General features: G+C 50.4%; 1 protein-coding gene across 1 annotated transcript; it reads left to right on the forward strand.

Moving 5' to 3' along the window:
- The first annotated feature begins 17,796 nt into the window (after positions 1–17,796).
- Positions 17,797–25,871, forward strand: LOC105097193 (aquaporin-2). The gene is made up of 4 exons (XM_010989704.3): positions 17,797–18,286; positions 21,154–21,318; positions 21,700–21,780; positions 22,380–25,871. Exons 1-4 carry the CDS (start codon positions 17,927–17,929, stop codon positions 22,587–22,589), a joined length of 816 nt encoding a protein of 271 aa, XP_010988006.1. The 5' UTR covers positions 17,797–17,926; the 3' UTR covers positions 22,590–25,871.
- The last annotated feature ends 729 nt before the right edge of the window (positions 25,872–26,600 follow it).

Below are 26,600 nucleotides of genomic sequence, written 5' to 3' on the forward strand. Positions count from 1 at the left end.
TACAGTAAATCAAAGGAGCACATTTCCATTATTTGATGGGATGCTGACCACTGCTGGAGCCTACTTCTTGCCCAGATTCTTACGTGATGTCCTAACTGGACCAGCCTGGTCTCCCCAGAACTCTTCATGGCTTCTCTCTGTCCTGCCTGTGATCTAAGCCAGCATTCAGGCCCTCTGAAGATCTGTGCCGGTCACTCTGGACACTGGCTACACTCACCCCTCCCTTTCCCACCTTCTTTGCTGACGAGTCCCCCAGCCTGTAACAGCCTCCAGGTGAGAGTTTAGGGGATGCTTTTTCTCCTTTTTAAAAATATTTGTTTCCACACTTACTATGTTAAGCGTACCTTTGTAAATTGATGCATAATTCATAAAACATAAAATTCACTCTTTTAAAAAAGGGTACAATTCAATGGCTTTTAGTATATTAATAAAGCTATGCCACCATCACCACCATCTAATTCCAGAACACTTTCATCACCCGCAAAAGAAACCCCTGCCCATTAGCGGTCACTCCACATTCTCCCTCCCCTGGCCCCTGGCAACCACTAATCTACTTACTATCTCTGCAGATTTGCCTATTGATGTTTCATATAAATGGAATCATAATATAGGTGGCCTTTTGTGACTGGCTTATTTCACTTAACATAATGACTATGAGGTTCACCCATGTTGTAGCATGTGTCAGAATTTCCTTCCTTTTTAAAGCTGAATAATATTTAATTGTATGGGACTCCCCCCCTTTGTTTATCCATTCATCTGCTGTTAGACAATTGGATTGTTTCCACCTTTTGGGTATTGTGAATAATGCTGCTATGAACGTTGGCACACAGTTAACTGTTTGAGTCCTTGTTTTCAATTCTTTTGGGTATGGAGTGGAATTGCTGGATCATATAGTAATTCTATGTTTAACTTCTTGAGGGACCACCACACTGTTTTCTACAGCAGCTACAACATTTTATATTCCCAGCAGCTACGTGTGAGGGTTTCAGTTTCTTCACATCAATGCCAAAGCTTGTTATTGTCTGTGTTTTCATAATAGCCATCCTAGTGGGTGTGAAGTAGCATCCCACTGTGGTTTTAATTTGCATTTTCTTAATGACTAATGATGTTGAGCATCTCTTCAAGTGCTTTTGGCCATTTTCTATGTATCCATAGAGAAGTACCTATTCTCTCTCTCTCTCATATATATATACATATATATATATATATATATATATATATATATATATAGTGTATTATATATAATACATGTGTGTACATACACATATATATGTATTTTTAGAGAAATACCTATTCAAATCCTTTTTCCCATTTTTAAATGGGATTGTCTTTCTATTATTGAGTTGTAAGTGTTCTTTACATATTTTGGATACTAGACTCTTTATTAGAAATATGATTTGTAAATATTGTCTCCCATTATATCAATTATGTTTTCATTTTCTTGATAGTGTCCTTTAAAGCACAAAAGTTTTTAATTTTGATGACATCCAAGGTTGGGTTTTTTTTTTTTTTTTTGGTTGCTTGTGCTTTATATGTTACCCTCTAAGGAATCACCTCCTAATCCAAGGTCAAAGAGACTTACCTGTATGTTTTCTTCTGACAGCTTTGTAGTTTTATCTCTTACATTTAGGTCTTTGATCATTTTGACTTAATTTTAGTGTAGGGATCCAAATTTATTCTTTGTATGTAGCTATCCAGTTGTCCCACGATCACTGGTTGAAAAGATTATTATTTTCTCACTGAATTGTCCTGGCACCTTTGGGAAAAATCAATTGTCCATAAATATGTGGGTTTATTTCTGGACTGTCATGTCTAGTCCATTGATCTATTATATTTTCCTGGGCCAGCACCACACAGTCTTGAGTCAATAGAGTGCCATGGCAGCTTTTTAGTGAGTTTAAATTGGGAAGTGTGACTCTTCCAACTTTGTTCCTCTTTTTCAAGATGTTTTGACCATTCTGAAGCACGAATTATTTTTATAGAAGGAAAAAATATTTATTACTATCAACAAAATCCTACATATTCAATTTGTTCCAACCTAAAAGCCACCTTTTAGGAAGCTTTTCCCAGACTCTCCATTCAGGATCTGTCTTCCTCTGGACGTTTCCTTAATAATCATCTTACAGCATCTTGTACTCTTGTCAGGTTGCTGGGATCGCCAATCTCATTGGAAGAAGGGCTCATTGAGGGCAGGGTTTGTGTCTTATTTTCTTGAAAATATTTCCCACGTCCCCAGTCATGGAGCCTAGGACCATGGTAGGCTTGAATGGTATATGCTGAATGAATGAATGAATGAATGAATGAATGAGTGCATAAAATATAGTTCATATTCTGATCAGAACCTGGGCAAACGTCCTTAACAAAGAAGGGATTAGGAAATGCAGCCATTAAATTCATGGCTACACCTCTATTAACAAATACAGTCATGTGTTGTTTCACCTGAGATTTCCTTAGTTTATTATAGTCATTATAATGCTTGTCAATAAGAGAAAAATGTGCCTGAATTAGTGGAGGAATTACGTGTGAATTGCACACTTAGGCATTTCACAGCCAGGCCTGGCCTCAATCAATACTGTAACACAATGACAGGTCTTATCAAAGCATCAGCCCTTGCTTAAATGAAAAGATTATTAGCCTTTAAATTAGCACTCCAAACAGGGCTCTTAATTAATCAGCTAATGATTTTCTTTGTTTAGAGGGATTAGCCCTAATCAATTCTAATATATGCTCCCAGAGCAACATACACATATTTGTCCCTTAAGCAGGCCTGTGCAGAGCTGGGGTTAAAGTCCTTGCCCTCGGTCCAGACATGACATCAGCACACACATGACTTCAGAGTCAAAGGACGGAGTGCTGGGTCACACAGTGGACCCAGAGCAGTAGGACAGGAGTCATTCTGCCTGGGAGGCAGGGAGGTGTCAGGCCACCTCAGACCTTTGAACCGAGACTGGAAGCCTGCCTGGGGTTCTGTCAGGTAAAGACAAGGACTGGCGGGTTTCGGGCAGAGTGGGCAAGATGTTCCAGGCGGATGGAACAGCTAGAGCAAAGGTGTGTTCACAAGTACACATTGTACCAAGACATGCGCGAAGACTCAGGTGCATCCTGCTCCCCAAAACTGTGCAAGGCGGAAACTGTCTGACAGGTGGCATTGTGTTCACCTGAGTCAGCCCACAGTTCCAAGTCCCACCAGGCTCTGGATTTCAGCTCTCTTTTCCTCCAGAGGGCACTTAATGTCTGCCACCCCCTGCCTTCCCCCCATCAATGCAGGCCTTCTCTCTGTCACCAGGTTGGACATTTCCCTCAGGGTCCTTCCTCACTGCAGACTCCAGCACTAAGCCTTGGAGACCCAACATGAACTGGGCCAGAGATTGTTGGTCCTGATGAAGCTCCAGTGTCACAAGATGCAGGCTTTTCTGCCTGTCCCTGAGGAGGCCTTTGGCAGACCAGCCAAGCTGTGGGGGCAGGGAGAGCCTTCCCAGCACCGCAGACTGCTGATAGGGACATAGCTTTGTCCAATATTTAAAACAGCGCTCAGAAACAGTCCCAATGTGCTTTCTTTCATCAATCAATGACAAGTATTTATTGATCACATACCTTTTAAGTTTCATAATTGGTGGATTACAAACATCTATTAAGATGCACGTGTCATTAGTATACAGCCTGATGCATTTTCACCGAGTGAGCACACCTGTGTAACCAGAACCTGCATCAAGAGACCGAACATGACCAGCACCCCAGAACTCCTCTCATTCCCCTCCCAGTCACCACTTCCCCAAGGAGAACCACTGTCCTGGCTTGTGACAGCACAGATCAGTTTTGTCTGGTTTTGTACTTTATACAGATGGAATCACATAGTATGGACTCTCTTGGCACTGCATCTTGAACAAACAGATAATAATCTCAAGAGGGAAAGAAAAAGGGTGTTGGAAAGACTGGATCTCCTTAGGAATAGGGATCCACTAATGTAAAATGGGGTAAATCTCATTCATGGGGGTCTCTGCGGTCCCTTGGAGGGTGGAGAGGGCAGGTGGCTTGGTGGAAAGTGCTCTGGTCTAGGAGTCAGGGACTGGCATTCAAATTTGATACCAGTCCACAGGTTGCTGTGCAATCTTGGAAAATCTTCCCTCTCTGGACCTCAGTTGCATTCTCTGCAGGGCTGAGTGGACAGTAGTTTCCTACCTTTTCACCAACAAAGACATCTTTTGTTATCCATTCCCACCCCAATCACTGCCATGGACGACATACTTTGAAAAATGTTGCCGACTGAGCAGACCACATGTAAGTAATGATTAATTTGCTTCCCCATTTCTTGTTAACGGAAGACGTATGGAGCAGACTCAGATCTACAGCAGATAGCCAACATGCCAACCAGTGTTGGTAGAATTCCAGAAATAAACAGAGAGTTTCTTTATGGCTGAGTTATTTGATTGCAGCCTCATGTCAGGGAAATGTTCAGAGCCTGATGTACCCATTGAATTATAGCGAATAGCTTGAGAACCTCCATCCCAGACTTCATGCAGCCCTGGGCCCAGGAACCACCGACAAGATAGGTAGTCGCTAACCTTCCTTCCAGCTCTGATAACCCAAGGGTCTAGGGGTCGGCCAGCTCCCCACGGAATGACTGCCCCTCCCCTGAGGAGGGCATCCTTGTCAACCTGACCTCAGTCCCACTTGTGCTCTTTACCCCAGCACCACCCCTACAAGCCCACTGCTGGACAAGTCCTTGCGGGCCCAGGGTTGCCTCATGTTGCTCTGTGGGACTATTTGGAAACCACCAATGGAACTTGAATTCCTGGAGCACTGTGATAATTGCCCTCTGTGGCTCCAGGCAGCCCCCACCAGTGCGGGGAGAGAACTTCAGTGTTCTCCTCAGGAATGTGGCTTGTTGCCTCCTTTAAGGTCTACCTCCTTCTCCAGTCCTGGCTGCTCAGGGCTCAGGCTCTGGGACCTCAAGAGTCCACTCTGTGCACCCCCAAGAGCTCTCTACTTTCCGGCCCTGTCCCCATTTCTTCTCATAACCCACAGATGGGATGAAGTCTGCTTGAGGAAAGGAGTAGTGCTTACTCATGGGGAACAGAACCGCATCCAGAATATGTCAGAGTCCATCTAGAGCTGGGGGCAGGGAGGGAAGGAGCTTGGAGGGAAAGGACTTGGTCAAAGGGAGCTTTTTGGCAAAGGGGACTGATGCATGGATGTGAAAGGAGGAGGGGGAAGAGCTATATCAAAATAAGTGTGCTGGGCGGGAGGGGTGGTGGCACATTGCAGCTTAGACAGTCTCCATGCAGAGAGATAGTCTCCACGCATGCTCACATTCTGGGTGGTATGAGGGTATACGGGGCACCCAAGGGGTCACCTCTGGAGAAATGAAATAACTAGAAATTCTCTAGGGTGATGAGCTGGGGAGGAGGGAGGGATTCATCTAGGTGGGGGTGGGGTGCAATAAGTCTGCTGAGAGCTTGGCACTTGATATGAAGACATCTATAAGCCTTGGTTGGACATTTGGACATGCCCGGGGCAGGAAAGTACGTGACCCATGTAGAACAACCCATCAGTCCAGCATATGATCCATTTCCACCATCTTTAAAACAAGGGGCTGAGCCTTTGTACTGTGAGGTGCAGAGGGTGTTGAGGGGTAAGGCTTGAGGTGTCACCTTGGGATAAAGCAGTACTTGCCTGCTTGTCCATCTGGGCAGGCTTTCAAAGAGAAATAATTTCTGGAACGGCATGACAGATTGGCTGGTTATAGGAAATACCATTTGAGCATGTGCTGTGGGCTGGTGCAGCTCTAGGAAATAGGGGTGAATAGTTGTGGTTCCTGCCCTTGGGGAGCTGTCATTGTTGCGGAGAAGGCAGGTCGTGAAAACTCAACCCAGTAAAGATATGGAGCTTGAGAAAGGCTCTGATGTGGGTGGGAGAGTCAGCTGTGTTTGAATTGCATTTTGTTGGAAGAACAAGAGTTCTCCAAGGGGTGAAGCAGGTACATACTCAGAGGCTCAAAGATTCTGGGGGAATCCAGTGAAAGTCATGGGCCCGCTCTTGGAAACACACACACATGCACTCACACATACACACGTACACACACTTCATGAATCTTGGCTTGGAAGTCTCCAGAAAAGGCTCTGAGGCCAGCTGGAGCATGGATGATCAAGGATATTGACCTCTGGGGCAAAGATGAACCCCAAGAGAAGGGCCCAGCCAGGGCTCAGCCCGCCCATGGGCAGTGGACGCAGAAGCGTGAGTCTCGTAACAGGGCCAGACCACTAGTGGGAGAGGGAGGTGGGCTTCGGCTGGTTCCTTGAGACCAAGCTGTGCAGAGGGCAGGGCCGAGGTGGCTGTGGGGCGAGGGGCTGGGTGAGGAGTGTGATGGCCTGGAGCATCCGAGAGGGTAGTTGGTGGTGTTTCAAATCATGAAGGTGGGCATGGCAGTGGTGGTCCTGGTTAGGGCAGCACAGTGTGGAGTCGAGAGTGGCAATTTCAGAGTTGAAATTCTTGGTTTGAACATCTTGGTTTGAACCCCACAGATGCTTATCAGCTCAAAGATGGCCTGGAACTCAGCCTTGAACAGTCGTCTCTAGGAAGCTGGAGGTGTGGAGGGTCGGCATCACCCAGGGAGCTTCCTCATAAGTGTAGTGCCGCCCTGTCCGCATTCTCACCCCTACGTAATTCAGACAATATGCCTTCGGGGAGTTTGGCAATTGTCTTGTGAAAAGCTTTCCAGGTAATTCTGATCCATCCCTGACACTTTATCCTTCTCCCCCAGAAAGGTCATTGAAAAAGGAACATGACACTGTTCCTCTGAACTAATCAGACCAGCAGCAGCTCAGCCCAGCCCAATTCAACCAACTAGCCCATTCATTCAACACTTTTTTATTGAGCCTCCATGCTGGGCCAGGCCCTCTGTGATAAGGAAAGTCTCTAGTACTCTAGGAACGCCCAGGAGGGGCAGTCTTGGGTCATCAGGGAAGGCTTCCTGGAAGAAGAGTAGGCCAGGGCCAGGAGCCAGTCAGGAGGGTGGAGAGGCCTTTCAGGAAGAGGAAGCCACCTGTGCACAGCCTCGAGGCAAGAGAGAACAGATGTTCAAGGAAGTGCAAGTAATTTCAAGTGTGTCCTGTGGGGTGAGAGGAGGCCGGAGCCACCAGCGGGCTGGAGTTGCCACTGCAGGCAACGGGGAGGCAGGCAGTGTTCTGAGGGAGACTGCAGTGGCCACAGTTACTCTGGGGAACGGATGGGCCTGGAGAGAGAGGTATCTGAGGTCAGGAGTGGATCTGTTGGCTGCTCTGGGGGTCTCAGCAAGAGATGCTGAAGGCCCAAATGAAGAGTGTCCATGGGGCCGAGACCAGAGCCTGGATTCCTCAGAAACTCTACCCCAGCTCTGGCTGACTCCTCCAGAGAGGAGGCTCCTTGCCCCAGGGGCCAGTAGAGGGGATTGTTTTGCAAACTTCCTATTTCCTCAGCATCGTTCTTAACCCTTCCACCTCCTGGAAGCCCAGCTCTCCTCCTGTGTGGGGACGTCCACCTTTGTTCTGTTCCCCAAACTTCTCAATTCCATAGGCCTTCTCATCCCCATTTCAGCCAGTCCCTCCCATAGCCACACCCTGGAGCTCATCTTTCCTAAAACACCCGCACTTCTCAAAGCTTAAATCAAACACTCCACTCACTGGCCACGTCCCTCTGTGCTCCTGGTGGACCCGCTTCCTCCCGATGGCCTATCCCAGGGTCTTGCTCACCTAGGCCTCCAGCCTCTCCAACACACTTCTACCTTCCCCCCATGCCCAAGACCCTCTGGCCTTCACACCCTTCCCTGTCTGCTCCCCACCCCCCAGCTGCCCCTTGCACCCACCCAGCACCCCCTGGGTGGTGAAGCTGGCTGCCTGCTTGGGCCGCTGCGCCTGCTGGAGAACAGACCACCATGGAGACTCCAGCCTCTTCCCTCAGATGGGCCCTGTCCACTTCTCCCCATCAAGCCTCTCCCTGCTCCCCACTGCAGTTCTTTCAGTCCCAGCCCAGTACCCACACCTCCGTCTCTCAGTCTCCTCATTCACAGCTGCCCTTCCTCCTCCTTCACAAAGAAAGCAGAAGCCCCAAGATGAGGATTCCCGCAAATTCCTGCCACCCCCCCCTTCACATCACAATATCACACACACCCCACCTTTCTTCCTCCTGAAGCATAGGTCTCCCCCTTCCTGACCAGGACCAGCCTGGGGTCTGGGGCCCAGCTCCTCCCTCCTCCTTGGGCAGAGAGCACCACCCGTCACCCTCCACCTCTTCCTCTCTCCAGCTGCGCGTTTTCCCCCAGCTCCTCCCCCAGTCATGGAAACCCCCAGTCTCCCCCTCCTGCCTCACCTCCCATTCAATCCACTCACTGCCTCTGGCTTCTGCAGCTCCCCAGAACCTTCTCTTACCCATCCCAGAAGCACTTCAACATCAGAACATCAGAACCCATCTCATTTCTCCCCAGCTTGTTTCTCCTCCAGTTCCCCATCTTGGTAAAGGGCAGCAGGGCCCAACTACACACCAGTCATTCTGTACTCCTCCCTCCCTCCCTCCCTCCCACATCCCAACCCCACTGAGTCCCCTCAAGGCTCCTCTCTAATATCCCCAGAATCCATCATTGTGCCTCTGTGATGTGCCCGGTGTCTACCCTGCAAGTTCTTGGCACATTATTCTTTCAGGTATTTGTTCAACAAGCATTTCCCGGAAAGACCATCCTGTAGGACACTGACTTGACCCATGTTTACAATTCCAACTCAGACAGTCACCCCACTTGGTACCTGACTCCTCTCTTCCTAATACCAATAATTGACCTGAACTTCACCCTTATTGACCAACTCTGTCTCACCTCCTAAGCAGCCTACGAGTTTGGCTGTTCCTCCTCATGGCCATTTCTGGTTTCTGTTGGTTTCATCCTGACCTGTCAGTGACAATTATGATAAGGAGTCGAGGTGGCTATGAATGCTCGGTGGTGGCAGTGGCAGTGATGGGGAGACTGAGATGGGACTGGTGGGGATCATGACTCTGTTAGAATTCCCTTAGGAACAGTTATTAATTTATGCACTCAATAAACATTTATTGAGTATCTACAATGTGCCAGACACTGAGCTAAGCCCTTGAGATACATCAAGGAACAAAAATACACAGGTTCCTGCCTCTCTCCAGGAGCTCACAGTTTAGTGGGGGAGACATTCATCATACAAACATCATAATTATGACCAAGACAAGTGCTCCACTGGGGTGGCACATGGTGCTCGAGCATGTCACTGGGGTGCTTGGTCCTCTCTGAGGAAGTAATGGTGAAGCTGCGATCTAAAGGATGAAGATGTGTTAACTAGGAGAAGAGAAAATGACGAGTGGCCCAGGTAGAAAGACCAGCATGTGCAAAGGCCCCTGGGGGAAGCAGAGGCAATACGTGGGATGGGAAGTCCCTCACAGAACACATTTCTGTTTTTCAAATTGTAAAGTAACATAATATAAAATTCACCCTTCAACTCTGTTAAAATGTACATACAACTCAGTGGCGTTTAGTAAATTCACAGCGTTGCATAACCACCACAACTCTCTAGTTCCAGAACATTTCCTCACCCCAAAAGGAAACCGGGAACCCATTAAGCAGTAACTCCCCACTCTTCTCTCCCCTCAGCCCCTGGCAACCACTCATCTACTTTCTGTCTCTATGGAGTTGCCTATTCTGGACATTGCATATAAATGGAATGACATGATTTGTGGCCTTTTGTGTCTGGCTTCTTTGACTCAGCATAATGTGCACAAGGTGCATCCATGTTGTAGCATGTACTCCATTCCTCACTGTGGCTGAATCCTATTCCGTACGGATACATTGCGATTCGTGTATCCGTTCATCTTTGATGGCCATTGGGTTGTTTCCACCTTTTGGATATTCTGGATCACGCTGCTGTGAACGAGTGTGTACTAGTTTTTGTTTGAACACCTGACTTCAGCTCTTTTGGGTCTATCTCCAGGAGTGGAGCTGCAGGGTCATATGGGAACTCTGTGTTTAACTTTTTGAGGAACAGAACACCCTTTTAACTGCACTCCTCTGACGTGACAAATGCAGGCTGGGGTGGTAAGACGGGGTGAAGGTGACATCGGAGAGTAAACACTGTTATTTTCCAATATTGACTATTTCTTTTCATCTCTTTTCCGGTTGTTTAAAGTGGAGGAGAAGAGGTGGAGAGGCGCCGACTAACAGGCTGCCCACAGGGTCGGCCTTGCCAGGCCAGGGATCTTGGTCTGTTTTTTTCCCTGACGTATCTCAAAGCCTAAAAGAGTGCTTGGCACAGGGTTGGTGCTCAATAACTATTTGTTGCATGATTAAATAAATACAATGAACCACTTCAAGTGCCATAAAATCCCAAGAAAACAGGCATTCATCAGCTAGAAACAGAGAGAATGGGCTCACGTTGCAGCCTGAAGTGGGTGGTTAGGTGAGGAAGGGATTCCCCGGAGCCACAGGCCCTCAGCCCCTTTGGAAACCTTGGCTGGTAATTTTGAACCCTTGCCACGTACAGGTACCTTTACATTTGTTCAGCCGGAAGCTTGGAGAGCCTGAGTCGCTTTGAATTCCACAGCCAGGCAGCTTAAGAAGTGGACCCAGAATCTACACCATGCCACTGGACATCCAAGACTTGCGCCCTTGGTGGGGACTGTGGTCCCTCCATCCCAAGGCGGATACGCAGCTCTGAGCAGGCCTAAGGCTGTGGTCAGCCAGAGGGACTCCCACGGTCTCTCAGAAGCGCCACTGAGAGAACTCAGTTCTCCCTTCCCCCAGCAGGGGCCGGAGGGAGGAGGGAAGGATGGCAACAGAGCGTGCAAACTGAAGGCTGATATTGAATTGCAGCAAAATGAGAGGAGGATTAGGTGCCCCACCTGGACCCACCCTAGGAGAATACCAAGGCCTGGGCTGGCTCTGGTGAGAAGCTGGCAGGCCCATTATCAGGCAGAATCGTGGTTGGATGAGCGGGGGTCATGAGGCGGGCAGCTGGGCCCACCAGCCGGAAGACACAAGTGGATTGCCTTGAGGCCTTCCTCTCCCGGCCCTCCACCCCAGTCTGGGCATCCCACATTCACAGAGTTCTTTCTGAGTTCTGGGGGCAGAGCTAGGGGGTCAGAGCTAGGCTGACACACTATCCCAGGACCCTGCCTTCAGGTAGAGCAGGGGAGAAGGGAGATAGGAACACAGCCAAACTCCCAGGATTCTGGGGAGTGGGGTGGGGAAGATGCCTTGACTGAGTGAGTCAGGGGAGGCTTCCTGGAGGAGGGTGAAGGGTGTGGGACTGGGTTGGGATCCAGGAAGATCTGAATTTGAATTATGGCTTAGGTACTTTCTAGCTGTTTGACCTTGTGCAAACAGTTCATTCTACAAACATTTTTTAAGTGTCTATTCATGCCAATCATGTGTTGGAACTACAAAGACCAATTCAATACAATTGCAGTAGTCAGAGCTTGAACAAATCATCCAGGAGGGCATGATCCTGTGATGTTGTGGAGGTGATGCAGAGTGCTGTGTGGTGGAGGCAGAAGATGTGGTAGCCAAATTAATGTCCTTGAGCCTCCCTCCTTTACCCTAATCCATATGATGGGGTCAGTGCCCACCACCACATGGTTCAGATGGGGTGTGAGCCTAGCTCAGTACCTCACACATCGGACAGGCAGGGCAGGCCTTGAGGAGATGCATGAAGCAGACAGAGGCCAAAGCCTGGGAGGGACAAGAGAGGGAGTGGTACCAGGGTGGGAGGATGGCAGGTGTGATGGCAGGCATGATGGTAGGCATGATGGCAGGCTGGGGAGGAGAGGGACCCTGCCTAGAGCCTGAACAGGGTCCTGCAGGCCACCCAGTCGCTGGAGCCACGAATGCTGGAGGCAGCCACCGTGAAGCCAGGGCGGCTCAGCTGCAGCCGTTCTGGGTGGGGAGTCAAACAGGTTCAGGTGACCTTTGGGAGCAAGGTCATGAGGCACTGCCCACAACCCTTTCAGCTCAGTCCACTCCCTTCTCTGGCAATGACCCCGGCACCACCTGACCCTGGCATTCACAGCTCCTCTTTCTCTCCCTGTAGGGCCAAGACATTGGCTCTCCTGGGCCAGTTGGCAAATACTTCCCCCTCTGCCCTCCAGCGCTGGGGGAGTGGAAGCCCAGCAAGCCAAGGGACCACCAAGGCACCCTTGGCTCTTTGGGGCCTCCAGCCTGGCCAGCCTCCCCAGATGTGATGGGGGAGACAGAGGCTAGGAGGAGTTCAGTCAAGGGGGGAGCCAGATGTCCTCCTCCCAGCTGTCTCCTCTCCTGTGAGCACCCACAGTGGCTCCCAGCCACCCACCTTCATGCTGCACTTCTCCGGGCTGCAGAGCTTCATGGGACTCCATTAGTCAGCTTGTCCAACCCTCCCCCTGGTGCACAAACTCCTGCCACAGCTTCCTGCCACAAACTCCTTGCTCAGCCTTCACTGGTCTCCTCGATGCACCCGGGAACTCACTACCTCCCAACGCAGGGTTATTCGAAAGGTCTCCCTGCCCGGAGCCCCTCACTTATGCCTAATCCTTTTCAAATGAGAAGCTTGTTCTTGATCCCCCTTCACCCAACCAGGGTGCAAAACGCATGCTCCCTCTCTCCACCCAAGCTCTGAGAATCAACTTCTCTCCTGATCAGGTCCCTGAGGAGGGCCACGTGGCTGCAACGCAAGTGGTGCAGGGCAGGGTGCCAGTGGGCTTGAGGGGACCAGAGCTGGCAGTTTTGCTCATTTGTTCACTTGACACTTTTTGAGCCCCTGGAATGTGCCAGGCCGCCCACGCTAGGTGTTGGGGATGCATTGGTGAGCAAACCCAGATACGGTCCATGCCCTCTGGGAGTTCACAGGCCAGAGGAGGAGCCCAACATTGAGCAGATAATTACAAGCCTCTGAGTGATATAAAAGGCAAAAGCACTCCATTGGCTGGATGGTCCTGGGAGTGTGTGTTATTGGGGCAACAGGAAGCCTTCCCTAATGAGAAAGCAAGTTTTAAGACAGGATCAAAAACAGTGTTTTTCAAACTGTGAGTGGCAACTCATTAGTAGGTCATGAAACCAATTTAGTAGTTGTGACCTCAATTAGTTTTTTAAGTAAAATAGAAAAATTTAAAACATCACATTTAGGAAACACTGCTTTGTGGAAATGTTAGTTTCAGTTATATGTCTTTCTATCTATTGAGATTAGGTTTTCGGGTTAGGCTGCTAAATGTATTTCTTCCATCAGGAGGAAATTAAAAAGGTTTGAAAGTCACTGCCCTAGAGTTTGAGGAAGAGTTAGCCATGAGAAAATGATGGTGACACATGGTCCAGGCAGAGGGGACAACAGGTATTAGGGCCCCAAAATGAAGGGGTTGGGAGGCAAACAGCCACGCCCAACGTCTGGCCTTGCCCTGTGGGCAGTGGGAGCTGTAGGAGGTCAGGTGAGAGCCCAACTTCTGCAGGAGGGAGACTGCAGGCAACTGACTTTGTGTCTCCCCGGGACCCTGGACCTGTGACCTTCCTGCTGCCACCTGGGCCTCAGTGGTCAGGACTGCCTAGCATTTGAGGACAAAGTCAGCCAAGCATGGGGGCAAAAGTCTGAATTTCCGAATCAGACAGACCTGTTTTTATAGCTTGTCTCCGCTATTTACCAGCTTGTGATCTTAGACAACTTTATAACCTCTCTGTGCCTCAGTTTCCTCCTGTGTTAAATGAGGCTAATAAGACTATTCCCAAAAGTTCTTGTGAGAATTTAGTTTGAAACCCAGATGTCTCCAGGCCTTCAGTCCTCTGGGTTCCCTCTTTGCTTTCACATAGAGCAGGGTTGTCAGATTGAGCAAATAAAAATACAGGACACCCAGTTAAATTTCAATTTTAGATAATGAGTTATTTTTCAGTGTAAGTATAGCCCAAATATTGCTTGGACTACCCTTACACTGCACAACTTATTTGTTATTTCTCTGAAATTCAAATGTGCCTGAGCATCCTGTGTTTTATCTGGCAACCTGATACAGAAATCCAAAGGCGGGCACTTGTCCCAGAACCACAGGGATCCAGCACCCTACAAGACTTCTCAGGCTTCCTGAGGGGCCAGAGCACCAGCCTCCCACCCCTCCCACCGGCTGCTGCCTGAGGCTGCACTTCTCACTCGATCCCACGTCACCCGACAGTGAGCTGCCCTGTCTCCTCTCCTGCACTCCCTGAAGTTCCAACCTCCTGGGCTGTGGTGTGTGACCCACTTTTACCGACCTTGTGGGGAGAATGGAGGGCATTTGTAGCTTAACTCTGGGCAGGAAACGCATCTCATGTCACCCGTCAAACAGTACTGGTCCTGAGTTCTGTCACTGTGCCTCCACGTGGGGCATCCTCGCTGGCCCAGCTCCCTACAGACACGCTCCTATCTCTGCTTTTCCAGAGTCTCAGCCCCCTCGTTCAAGCCACCAGCAAACAACATGCAAAACCCCTATTTCCTTATGATTCAGAGTCCTTTAGCCTTTTTGATCGCTTCTTTCCTATCTTGATTAATTCATGGGGTGGGGATGAGGCAAGGATTCACCTCCACAATCAAAAAAGTCCTCTTGACTATTATGTATAAAATAAATGACAGTAATATGTTGTACAACACAGGGACTATAGCCAATATTTTATAGTAACTGTAAATAGAGTATAACCTTTAAAAATTGTGAATCACTATGTTGTACACCTATAACTTTACATAATTTTGTACATCAACTATACTTCAAAAAGAAGTTTAAATAAATAAAATTTTTTATTTTATTTTAAAAAGAGACAATCAAGACAAACAAAAAGCCCTCTTGAAGCCAGACTCCTGGGATTCTGATTCTGCCTCCCCACTTACTGGCTGTGTGACCTCAGGCAAGTTAGTTAACCTCTCTGTCTCATTTTCCTCCTCTCTAAAAATTGAGATGATACTTTTAGCTCATAGGATTGCTGTGAGGATCAAGGGAGTTAATACATGCAGAAATGTCGGGAGAGCAGTGCATAGGAGAGTGAGCACTAAATACACATTTGATATTATAACTGTTATCTTGAGTCAATTCTAAGGTATACCTTTTCCCCCTCATTCTAACGTCTTAACAATCGTGCTGTCTTACAGCAGCTGAGAGTGGCTGTCTCTACCTGCACATCCTGAAACTTGGTCAGGTGAGTTTCATGCCTTCTCATTCCTACATCTGTTCAGTTTGATTGCTATTTAAAACTTCTCCAGAAAGGTTACACCATGGTTTAGCAGTTAAACAAAGTTATTGTGTGTGTAGCAGGACACGGAAACAGAGCAGCATGGCAAGAATTTGACATTAGAGAAGCAAACAGTTGTCACTGAAGAATGACCGCAAGTCTGTATTTTCTTGTAAAACAACAGCCAATTGTTTCATGGGACCTAAGAACGGAAGAGTCCCACAAGTAGATGAAACTGTTATGTTTTACTGCTGAGAAAAGGACAAAATGGTTGCCTGTCAATGTGTGAAGCAAGAAAACACCTGTGATAAAGCTTTCAGAAGGAGTATCAGAGGCCTTGAAAGAAATTCTGGAAACATAGTGAACAACCTTGTAATAAGCAACGTATCACTGCAGCCCTGATGGCACAGAGGGTGAAACTGAGTCAAAAAGGGATTTAGGAAAGTTGGGCTCCTAATGGGAAAAAATTTTGGAACCATTTTAGCCAATTTATTTTGGTTATAAATAAAATTTCCTTTTTTGTGTGGGCACAAGAGTGATTTTTGACTAAAAACTGATGTTCACATAGATCTATAAGACTTCTTTTGACATATAAAAACAAAAATGGGAAGAACACATTCTTTGGGTCATCTTTCTTCACTGACTTTAGTTATTTTTCACACAACATAAAACTTACCAACCTAAAACCATTTTTAAGTGCACAGCTGAGTGGTATTAGGTACATTCACATTGTTGTGCAACCATCACCGCCATCCATCTCCAAGAAAGCATTTTTGTTCACATTCTAATTAGGAGTGCATCACACCGTTGATGGCATCTTGTTCCTCATAAGACATGGCATAGTGGTCACTGTAAACAAAATGCAGCCTTCCCCTGGAAGCTCCACGCCCGCCAGGAACCACTGCTAGAACCCTCCTGCTTCTCAAGAACACTTTCCACCTGGCTCAAGGGGAAAGCACAGCAAAGTAGAGGCCCCCTCGTGGTTGGCACCCTCCCCTCCTTCCAGACTTGAGTCTAGACCAGAACATGGGCAAGTCACAATCCCTCTGGACTTCAATTTGTAATCTGTAAAATGAGATTCATAGGCTAGATGAACTCAGAGATCCCACTGTGTTCTAAATTTATGACTGTGTGACTGAATGACCAACATGTACACACACACAAATTGGGATTAGGGGTTAATGGGCTACAGAGAGAAGTCATGACACTTCTGGGTTTGTCGGGAGGTAAGAGATTTTCACTTGACTGGGTTGTGGGGATCCTGCTGAGACTCATGGGTTAGTGGGCCACTGTCTTTCTCAAGACCATGAACATTCTGACCAGAAAGGGTGCACAGCCCATCCGAGGGCACACAGCAATACAAGGTGCTTCACTCTGCAGTCTCCCTTCGCTCTCAGATTTCCATTCCTGGGACTGCTGGACAGGAGGTAGAGCAGGATCCAGAAGCTGGTCCTCTTAATCACACTCTGAGCCTGACCCTACCTTCAGGTCCCCAGGCTGGGCAGCAGGGCTGGAAGGATTAAAGAGCCACAGAGTGGGGCCAAGGGACTCCGAGACCTAAATGTCTCCTAGGACCCAGGCCGGAGCGGCATTGATGGCAGGATACCAGGCCAGCTGCATGGGCACTGAGGCCGGAACACTGCAGACTCCCTGAGACTGCACAGCTCACTGCCCCACAGAAATGTCCTCCCCTGTGGCCTGGGGGACTCTGAGCTCCAGGAGGTGCCTAGAGCCTGTCACAGATTCTTGATATGTGAGTTTGGGGAGTCATATTTTCCTCAGAGTGAAATAATGCTATTAATAAGAGGTGGTATTAATTGACAGCTTAAGCTGAGCAGCCCTGAGCACTTTCTATACATTAGTTCATTTAATCTAAACCCCAAGCCCATGTAGGTTTATCATCCCTTTTTTAAATCATGGAGATGGACCATGGAATGGAAGCCCACAGCTTCCTCAGTCGACCCCAGGTTGACTCCATCACCCAGGGCCAGGATCCCAATGCTACTGAAACCACCTCCTGCCTCTAGGCAATGGGAGCTGCTATTTGGCTGGGGTTCCAGAGAGCAGGTGAAGCTTAATGACTTATGGGTGATTGACTGCAAGAAAGCAAGCACAGAAGAGACAGAAAACCTTTATGCCTTGGACGGTTCATGTCACAGCCAACCAGTTGTTTTCCATCCCCTGCAAGAAGGAATAATTAGAGGTCAGACAGCAGGAAGAACTTCCCAATCCCCAGAAGGGGTAGCATTGACAGTCTCTCTCATGGTTAGTTTTGTAAGGTGCTGCCTCTGCCTTGGCCAGCAGTTTGAATCAGGGAGAGGGGTTTGGCACCACCCCCTACAGAACCCCCACTCACAGAACTGGTGGGGGTAGAGAGGCCTTGGAGCAACAGCCTTGGGGTAGCTGAGGAAACAAACACGGAAAACTAGGGGACGTCAGCCCTTATCTGGAGCTCATTAATAGGGAACATTAGTCAGCTGTGAAGTCCAAGATGGGGCGATAGGCATGTTGATAGGCAGGGATGGGGGGAGTGGGGACAGGAGGCAGCCATACGGGAGAAGAGATATTGGCCCAAACTCCACCTCCATCTCACATGTCCAAATCCAGGATGGAAGGACCCTATAAATGTACATGGTCAGCCTCCCCAGAGACCCTGAGAGAGAGAGAGCGAGCTCACTCGCACATTAAGCTCCCTGCCCTGAGACAACCAGGGCAGCCCACAGAAGGCTCCACGGCATGTGGGAACTCCGGTCCATAGCCTTCTCCAGGGCAGTGTTAGCAGAGTTCCTGGCCACTCTCCTCTTTGTCTTCTTTGGCCTCGGCTCAGCCCTCAACTGGCCACAGGCCTTGCCCTCTGTGCTGCAGATTGCCATGGCCTTCGGCCTGGCTATTGGCACCCTGGTGCAGGCTCTGGGCCATGTCAGCGGGGCCCACATCAACCCCGCCGTGACTGTGGCCTGCCTGGTAGGCTGCCATGTCTCCTTTCTCCGAGCTGTCTTCTACGTGGCTGCCCAGCTGCTGGGGGCCGTGGCTGGGGCTGCTCTGCTCCATGAGATCACACCGCCAGACATCCGAGGGGACCTGGCTATCAATGCTGTGAGTAGTAAGAACGTCCTTTCCACAAGGGCAGATCCTGGCAAGTCCCTTGTAAAGGATGCAATGGGGAGGGACCAGATCTGGGTGGGGGTCTGGGTGGGGAGAGAGAGAAGCAGGGAGAGCGGGGTAGCGGGGTTGGGGTGGGTGGTAGGCAGAAATGCTGGAACCAGGAACACAGTTGACACAGGAGTCAGGGTAGAAAGAGCAGTGATGTCAGAGCAGAGGCGGGATACACGGGTCTGCTGGTACCCTCTGCCCTGAACCTCAAGGAGGAAGAAGAGTTTCAAGGTTTCTCTTGACTTGCTGCCTGCATTCCAGTGAGGGCTACGCTAGAACTGGGAGGACGACAGGGCCCCAAAGCAGACGCGCTTTTTGAGCCAGGAGGCACCTCAGAGGGCTGGCCCGCAGGGTCTTCTCGAGGGTAGAAGGACCCAACGTTTCTTCAGCATCTGCCGTGTACAAGCCTCCTGGCAGGGGCTCCCCAGGAGCCCCTTGCTGATACCTCACCGCAACCCTTCGAGGGAGGGAGGAGAAGCTCCATGTCTTAAGCATGAGGGAGCTGAGGCTCAGAGAAGGGAAGTTACAGGCTAAAAAGTCCTAGAGTTGGTCAACCCCAGAGAAAGCACCCAAACCCAGGGGAAAGCTGAAGGGGCAAGGTCTCAGAGAAGGCCCCCAGAGCCCGTGAGCTAGCTGCTGATTGCACGACGAATCGGGCACCTGCGGCACTCTGGGGCTGAGCCCCTCCCCCCACCACAGCCACCCCCACCCCCCACTACTAGGTCTGTGCTAGGCCTGGGCATCTGAGGGCATGGGTGGGAAGGGGTAGTCTGTGTCCCCTCAGCACAGCTCTTGCTCCATCACTCACCCCAGGCCAGGACGGCAAATGCCTCTTTCATGTCTTGGCCTTCTCCACCCCGGAGCCACTGGGTAAGAGAGCTTATGTCTCTGAAGAGTCTTGTGCGGTCATCCCCTCCTCTGCACAGGTGGCCTTTCTTCATGCAGGGCCAGGGGTTCCCATTGGAATTTCTCTCTTCTTCAAAATGGGAAATATGATGAGGCTGGGTGTTCAGGCTGAACAGACTGAGAAATGTGACCATTTCCATTCAGAATGAAATTAGTTCAATTTGCAGCAAGATGAGGTCCAATCAGACTGAAAGAGGAACTTCCTGAGACCATGGCCAAGAAAGTCTCAGAATGTGTGGCTGGGGAATCTCCTCTAATAGTAGGGCAATGGGAGTGTTAAGGGGCCATGGGGACAGGCAGTCCTTCTCCACTGTTTCACAGTTGACTGGGGCCCTCAAAAGGGAAGGGTCTGGGGAGGCTCCCCACAAGTTACTGCACAGCATTTACCATCTTGAGGAACTGGGAAGAACTTTCCCGGCTAGAGTCGGGCAACAATGGGGCTGACTTGTCCTGAGGGTAGTGTGAGCTAGATGACCCCCATGGCTACCCCGGGTGTCCTCTGAGGTCACCCAGTCTATCCACCAGGAAGTTACCATCGATGCGTACCTGCTCTGTGCTGGGCCAGGTTTCACCTCAGTCTTGGTACCACTCTGTAAGGTGAATTCTGGGATCCTCCACCCTGAGTGGTAAATTAAGGTTCAGCACTCAATTGACTTAAGTCACAGAACCAGTGTTAGCACCTGGAAATGGACCCAGAGCTTTCTGACATCAAACCTACACCCGCACTGCCTCCCTTAGATCAGCTGTTGACCAGAGGGAATGGGGCTGGGGCTCTACCCTGTCATTTCCAGTCCTCACACGGTCTTCCAGGATCATTCTGTTACTGCCATTTTACAGAAAGCCTAACTGAGACTGAAATAAATAGGGTCCCACAGCAAGTCAGAGGCCCCAAAGTGCCTGCCTTCAAAGCTCTTTTCACTGTCCCCACTATAGGCTCAGACGCTGGAAGACAGGGGCAGTGTTGGGGGTGGGGGTGGGGGTAGGGAGATTAGACTCTAGAAAGATGCAAGAGTTCCAGCCCGGTGGCTAGGACCCAGGGGTGCGGGTTCAAGGCCTAGAGAAGGAGCATGGGAGCTCAGAGCTGTCACAGCTCCACCTGGTGCAGTGCCCAGATCCAGAGGACAGGGTGTAGGGCACAGGATGACAAAACCCAGAGAGAAATCCAGTACTGGGTGTGGCCCAGTTATGAAATCACATTTTTGCTCAGCTCCAGGTTCTCTCGTTACCCAAGGCAAGGTCTGCTGGGACCATGGGCACCCCACATGTGTGTGGGAGCATCACAGTACCCGCACCCCAATGTCCACAGAATATGCAGGGAGCAAACCCACAGGGCAAAACTGAGGGCTGAAACACAGTGTGGAACAGGCAAGTTCAAGGGAACAGGCAAAGATTAGAGGAAAGAGTTGTACCCTAGACTCACAAGGGGAGGGGCTACACTAGGACCATCCCCGGAGCAAAGTTCCTAGATCCTGTCTCTGGGAGCCCTTTGGCCACAGGAAGAAAGACCACAGTCTTCTCATTACACCAGTGTCTATCTCATAGCCTAAATAGAGAGGAAGTTCTTATTACCTGGCTTAAAGCTTCCTGCTGCAATCAAAACCTCTTCCATCCTTGTTCTTCAGGAAACAGAAATTCTGGATCTCAGCATCCTTTTCCTCTCACATTGTAGGCACACGACCACAGGCCCTAAACCCAAGGGCTATGGAGTCAGTTTCCTCACCTCTGACTTGGGGAACACAGAACAAACTACATCAGTAGTTTGGACCAAGGTGGCTGGTGAGCCCTGGTGTTCTGGCTCCCAGCCCGGAAGCCTATCTGGAGCCTTGACTGCAGGTGGGCTGGAAGGTGGAGCCAGTACAGGGAGCATGCTCAGTGTGCCCCCCCACCCCCCTCTCTGTCCCCAGCTTAGCAACAACTCAACTGCTGGCCAGGCCGTCACTGTGGAGCTTTTCCTGACACTGCAGCTGGTGCTCTGTATCTTCGCTTCCACCGATGAGCGCCGTGGAGACAACCTGGGTACCCCCGCCCTCTCCATCGGTTTCTCTGTGGCCCTGGGCCACCTCCTTGGGGTAGGTCATGGCCACTGGTTCCAGCCTCCCTGATGGGACAGACACACAGACCTTCCCCAAAGAAACAGACACACAGATCACTCTAGAGACAGATACATAGAACTTCCAAAAGTGACAGACACAAAGACACCCCAGAGGGACAGATACACAGAACTCCCAAGAGGGACAGATAACACCCCAGAGGGTTTGATTCTTAGATACCACGAAGGGACAGGTATCCCTCCAACTTCAAGTGAATAGCGAGCCCTGTAAATATAACATGAATTTAATTGTCCATCGCGTGGATTCCCTTTAGGCTGAGGTCAAGCACTGGAGAGGGGCACAAGACTCCCAGCCCTGTCCTCACCTTCTTCCCTCCCTGACCCCTGCCTCCCACTGCAGATCCACTACACCGGCTGCTCCATGAACCCTGCCCGCTCCCTGGCTCCAGCTGTCGTCACCGGCAAATTCGATGACCATTGGGTAATGACTGAAACCTCCCTGATTTCCCCTCCCCCAGAAACCCATCTCAGCAAGGGCTGGAGGAGAGTGGAGTGGGATCAGCAAACCCTCCCCAGTCCTCCTCCTGGGGCATGGGGGAGCCTTGGGTGAGCCCTTCAGGTCTGACACCAAAGACTCAGTTTTCGCATCTGTAAGTGAGAATAAGAGCAATTACTGCTATGGCTTTTTGCAAAGATTGATGCAGTGCCTAGAACTCGATAAATGGTAATATTTATATGAGGTAATATATTTCTGTTATTTAGCATTTATCTAGTATTTAGTATGTGCCAGGACTCATTTTAATTGCTTTGCAAATATTGATTCATTTAGTGTTCGCAACCCTGGGAGGTATTATTAGAGTGAGGAAATTGAGGCACAGAGAGGGTGACATGTCCAAGTTCATTCAGGCAGTCTGCTCTGAATTCGCACCCTTAACCCCCAACTACCAAGTCTTCCCAGTGGCTGGTGTTGTCATTACTAATTACATGGACACGCGTATGACTGCCTTCTTTGCGTGAGGCCTCTTTTCAATGCTGTGCGGGAGAGGAGCTCCCGCAAGCCGCCCTTTCGTTCGCCTCCAGGTCTTCTGGATCGGACCCCTGGTCGGCGGCATCCTGGCCTCCCTCCTGTACAACTACATCCTGTTCCCGTCCTCCAAGAGCCTGTCGGAGCGCCTGGCCGTGCTGAAGGGGCTGGAGCCGGACGCCGACTGGGAGGAGCGCGAGGTGCGGCGGCGGCAGTCGGTGGAGCTGCACTCGCCGCAGAGCCCGCCGCGGGGTAGCAAGGCCTGAGCGCGCCGCACCCGGGCTCGAGGGAGCTCGGGGGAGCTCAGGTGACCGCCCGCCACCCACGCCGGACCCCCTCTCCCCAAGTCCGAAGCTGGCCCTCAGCGCAGAGTAGCTGCTTCCAGGAAGTGCCGCGACCAGGGTTTCGGGGTAGCGGCGAGCCCGGCAGATCCCCTGTTCTGAGGCTGCAGGCAGCGATTAGTGGACCCTCCCGGCCCCTTGCAAGGAGCTGGGGACTTGGGCACTGAGCTGGGGAGGGAGGGCAGACGAAGACTCTGGAGAGCCTGCACAGTGTACTGAGTAGGGTGGAGGGAAGTGCACACACCCCCACGTTGCGGGGCAGGGGTCTAGGAACAGTGCATCAGGTTTGCTAGCTCATCCCCCAGTGCCTCTCTGTCCCCATGTGCAAGGTTGTGCATGCTCCTGAGTGTGAACAGGTGTGCCTGTGGTGACACAAGTGTGCAATGGCTGGCCACCACTCACTCCCCTCTTGACCCATCCCTCCCCCACCTGCAATAAATCCACTTCCTCTGCAGTGGATGAGTCCTTGAAGCCAGTTATCCCCAGTAACTCTGAGAGTGTGCTCCCCAAGAGAAGGGAAGGGGAGGGTCTGGAGCCCACCATGAGAGAGCTGAAGGGAGGGCACTGATTTCCAACCCCTACCCTGCCCCTTCTGGAAAATTCCCCTATGCAGCAGCACTGGGCCCTAAGACTTGCCAGGACGCATTGCTAGAGGCAATAAGGTATCAAGCAGAGAACAGCTACTCCAGAAGTGGCCTCTGGGAAAAATGAAAGTTGAGTGGCCAAGGACCTCCTTCCTGCCCTAAGAAAGGACCTCACCCAAGGAGGAAACGGGCATAAGTGTGTGCATGCCGCACATGTATATATGCGACCCCATCTCCTGGGGGCCTCCAGACCCAGAGATTAGCCTCCCACTGCAGCAGAGGAAACAAAAGCCCTTTGTGGGCCCCTGCCCTTTCTCTTGGGAAAGGGGGAGATTTGCAACTAGACACTTCTTGAAAGGAGACACTCAGTTTCGCAAGTGAGCCCTCTCGCCCTGTACATATGGCTGGCTGGGCAAGACACTCAGGCATGAAACCACGGGCACCAGGCAACACACCTCCATCACCCACCCCAAGGTCAACCCTCTTCCGCAGGCAGCAGCTCTTCCGCCCCTCTCTCCCTTCCACCCCTCAGCTCCAGTGCTACCCTCACGTTTCGGCTCCCACCACAGGACGTTACTGTGGAGAGAGCAGCCTAGCACTCTCAGGGCTGGAGAAGGGATGTGACTTGTCCAGAGAGGCAGGTCGGTATCTAGAGCTAGGCTTCTAAATTTCCAGGCCAGTGCCGTTTCTCAAATGAGATTAACTGGGATTAAGTGAGATGATGCATGTAAAGATGCTGTGTGAACTGTAATTCCTCATACCATTATCACGCATTATTGGGATCATTTCATTATTTCTGCTTCCTGGGGGAAGAATGCAGAAGGGGCCTGACCCTTGGCCTCCTTTACCTCCTTCAGTTTGTGGCCAAAGCAAAGGAGAACACTGGGGCCCCAAGGTGCAGGCAGGAGTTGGGTTTGGGGCTGGCCTCATCCTGATTCAGCCTTTCAACCTCTCTTAACCTTAAGCACACACTGGCTGTTCTCACCTTGCTTCCAACACCCAGACTGTCCATTCTCCCCTCCCTCTCCAGCCTGCTGCATAGCTAACCTGAGAATCACACACAACAGAGCCTCCTTCTCCATGCTCTGTTGCCTCCATGCTTTCAAGGCTTCTATCTGTGTCTGTCCCACACTGCACCAAGCATCACTGTGCACCAGAGCTTCCAGCCCCTTCTGAAGGGTCTCCTCTCCTTTCAGAGATGGACTGCATATGAAGAACACATCTCTGTAATTGTGCTCACCTCCTCACCTATGCTCTTTTCTGTCTTCCTTGACCAAACCTCCCTTTGGGTTAGAAAAAGCCTGCTTTGGCCATAGTTGCTATGGAGATGAGTCTCTCAATCCCCAATAGCTGACGACAGTCACCTGGCCTCACTACCATGGGAGGGGGCGAGTCAGAGACCAAAGTGACCTCTAGGGCTGTACTCCTGCCAGCTGAGCATCTTTGTTCTGGAAGTTCAAAGCCAGCAAAGCACTGAGGTAGGAGCCAAGCCTAGATGTGTCCCAGGTACTTCATCTTCACGTCACCTCTCCCCCACAGATCCCTCTAGAAGTTGCCAAATTTCTCTCTTTGTCTGTTCATCTTCCTAGATTGCATCTCCCCACAAACTAAATGTGAGTTCCCCACCACTTCCAGACCTGATTGCCCAGATTGGGGCCACTGAAGTCAGAGGTCAAAGCAGGATGGGGGTGAACTGACATCTATTAAGCATCTCTTGTGACCTAGCCTCTGTGCTGGGTTCTTTACATGTATTAGCCAATCGAATCCTCCTAAAACTTCAGGCAGGTTACGGAAGGACTATGGCCTACAGCCATGCTGGGTTTTACTTTCTCCAAAGCACTCCCATATCATCTCCTGTGATTATCTCCCGACCCCAGGCCGAACGAATACTGTCCTTCCCATTTTAGGCTGAGGCTGAGGCTAAGAGACTGGTCTGAAGTCACACAGCTATATATATATATAGTGGAGCTAAGACTTGAACTCATGCCTTCTTATGCAAGAGCCCATGATATTTCCACTCAGAAGTCAGAGGAGACCAGGTCTGTGCTGAGGCCAGTCCTAGGCCCCTCCTGGGAGCCCCTGGCAGAAACCAGGGCATACATCCTGACCTGTCCAGCCCAGCCTGCTGCCTTGTGGTAGACACGGGGCCTTGGGGAAGATGCAGCCAGGTAGAGGGAAAAGGACAAAGAACACAGGCTGGTTTCTGCCCTTGAAGAGCACCTGGTCTAGAGGAGGGTGGAGGTCAAACACACCCCAAACCAGACCGAGGCAGGGCAGCATGGAGGCAGGTGAACAGCCCTTCAGGTCCCCAAGCTGGAGACGGAGAAGACTCTGAGCTGAGGGGAGGAGTGGCTGACCACTGAGTCCCAGCTGCCTCCATCCTCATACTCCCACTTTGTGCCAGACAACTTCATACCTGCACTGTTACTGCGATACAGTTTTGTGTCTTTACGCTGTGATTCTGTATCTATGTGGTGCCTCCCAGAGGGACTGTGAGCCCTTTGGGGGCAGGGCTCCTCTGGTTCTTAAATGGCACCCTCCTATCTTCCCTCATCAGCCAACTTAGTCTAACACAGGACTCTGCACACAGTAAACACTCAATAAATGCTCATTTGCCAATAAATTCTGTTTCTTTCACAACTTAGAAATGCTCTGTTGTGGGGGGAATATAGCTCAAATGGTAGAGTGCATGCTTAGCATGCACGAGGTCCTGGGTTCAGTCCCCAGCACATCCTCTAAAAATAAATAAATAAACCTATACCCACCCCCAGAAAAAAAAAAGAAATACTCAATAGAGTTCAAGATGCCAGAAGACAGACTAGGGTCAATGGCATGTCATGAACTCCCCAGAGCTGCAGCTTGGAACAGTGCAGATGTAATTTCAGTGCTGAATAAGCAAGGAGGGCTGTGGTGGCAAATTCCCACTGCCAAAATGGGCATGAGGGGCTCTGGGACCCAGGTGGCACCACAGGGAGGGCATTGAGACATGGGCTGGCTATGTGGCCTCCAGAGAGAGCAAAAGACAGCCTCTTTTGGTCCCCTCATGCTGGCGATAGCACCGTGTCGGGAAGTCAGGGCAGGGACCCCAGGGTCTGGGACTATACCTAATATTCAACATGTCCAAATCCGTCCTCCTGCGCTTCTCTCCAAACCCGCTTCTCCCACTGTCCTCCCCATCTCAGCTGATGGCAACTCCATCTTTCTAGCTGCTCAGGCCAAAAGGCTTGAGTCATCTGTGACTCCTTGTTCTCACACCCAACCCTGAATCCATCTGTTAGTTCTACTTTCACAAGGCATCCAGGATCCCACCCCTCTCACCTTCAGTACCCCTCCCCGACCCTGCCACCTCAGG

Source organism: Camelus dromedarius, chromosome 11 (assembly GCF_036321535.1).
Source record: "Camelus dromedarius isolate mCamDro1 chromosome 11, mCamDro1.pat, whole genome shotgun sequence".
Classification (NCBI taxonomy): domain Eukaryota; kingdom Metazoa; phylum Chordata; class Mammalia; order Artiodactyla; family Camelidae; genus Camelus; species Camelus dromedarius.

Bases quoted from the DNA above. Each gene is read 5' to 3' on its own strand.
- LOC105097193 (XM_010989704.3), top strand. From the start codon at position 17,927: ATGTGGGAACTCCGGTCCATAGCCTTCTCCAGGGCAGTGTTAGCAGAG. The intron at 21,319-21,699 runs GTAGGTCATGGC...CTCCCACTGCAG, and splicing joins CCCTGGGCCACCTCCTTGGG to ATCCACTACACCGGCTGCTC. The intron at 21,781-22,379 runs GTAATGACTGAA...GTTCGCCTCCAG, and splicing joins GCAAATTCGATGACCATTGG to GTCTTCTGGATCGGACCCCT.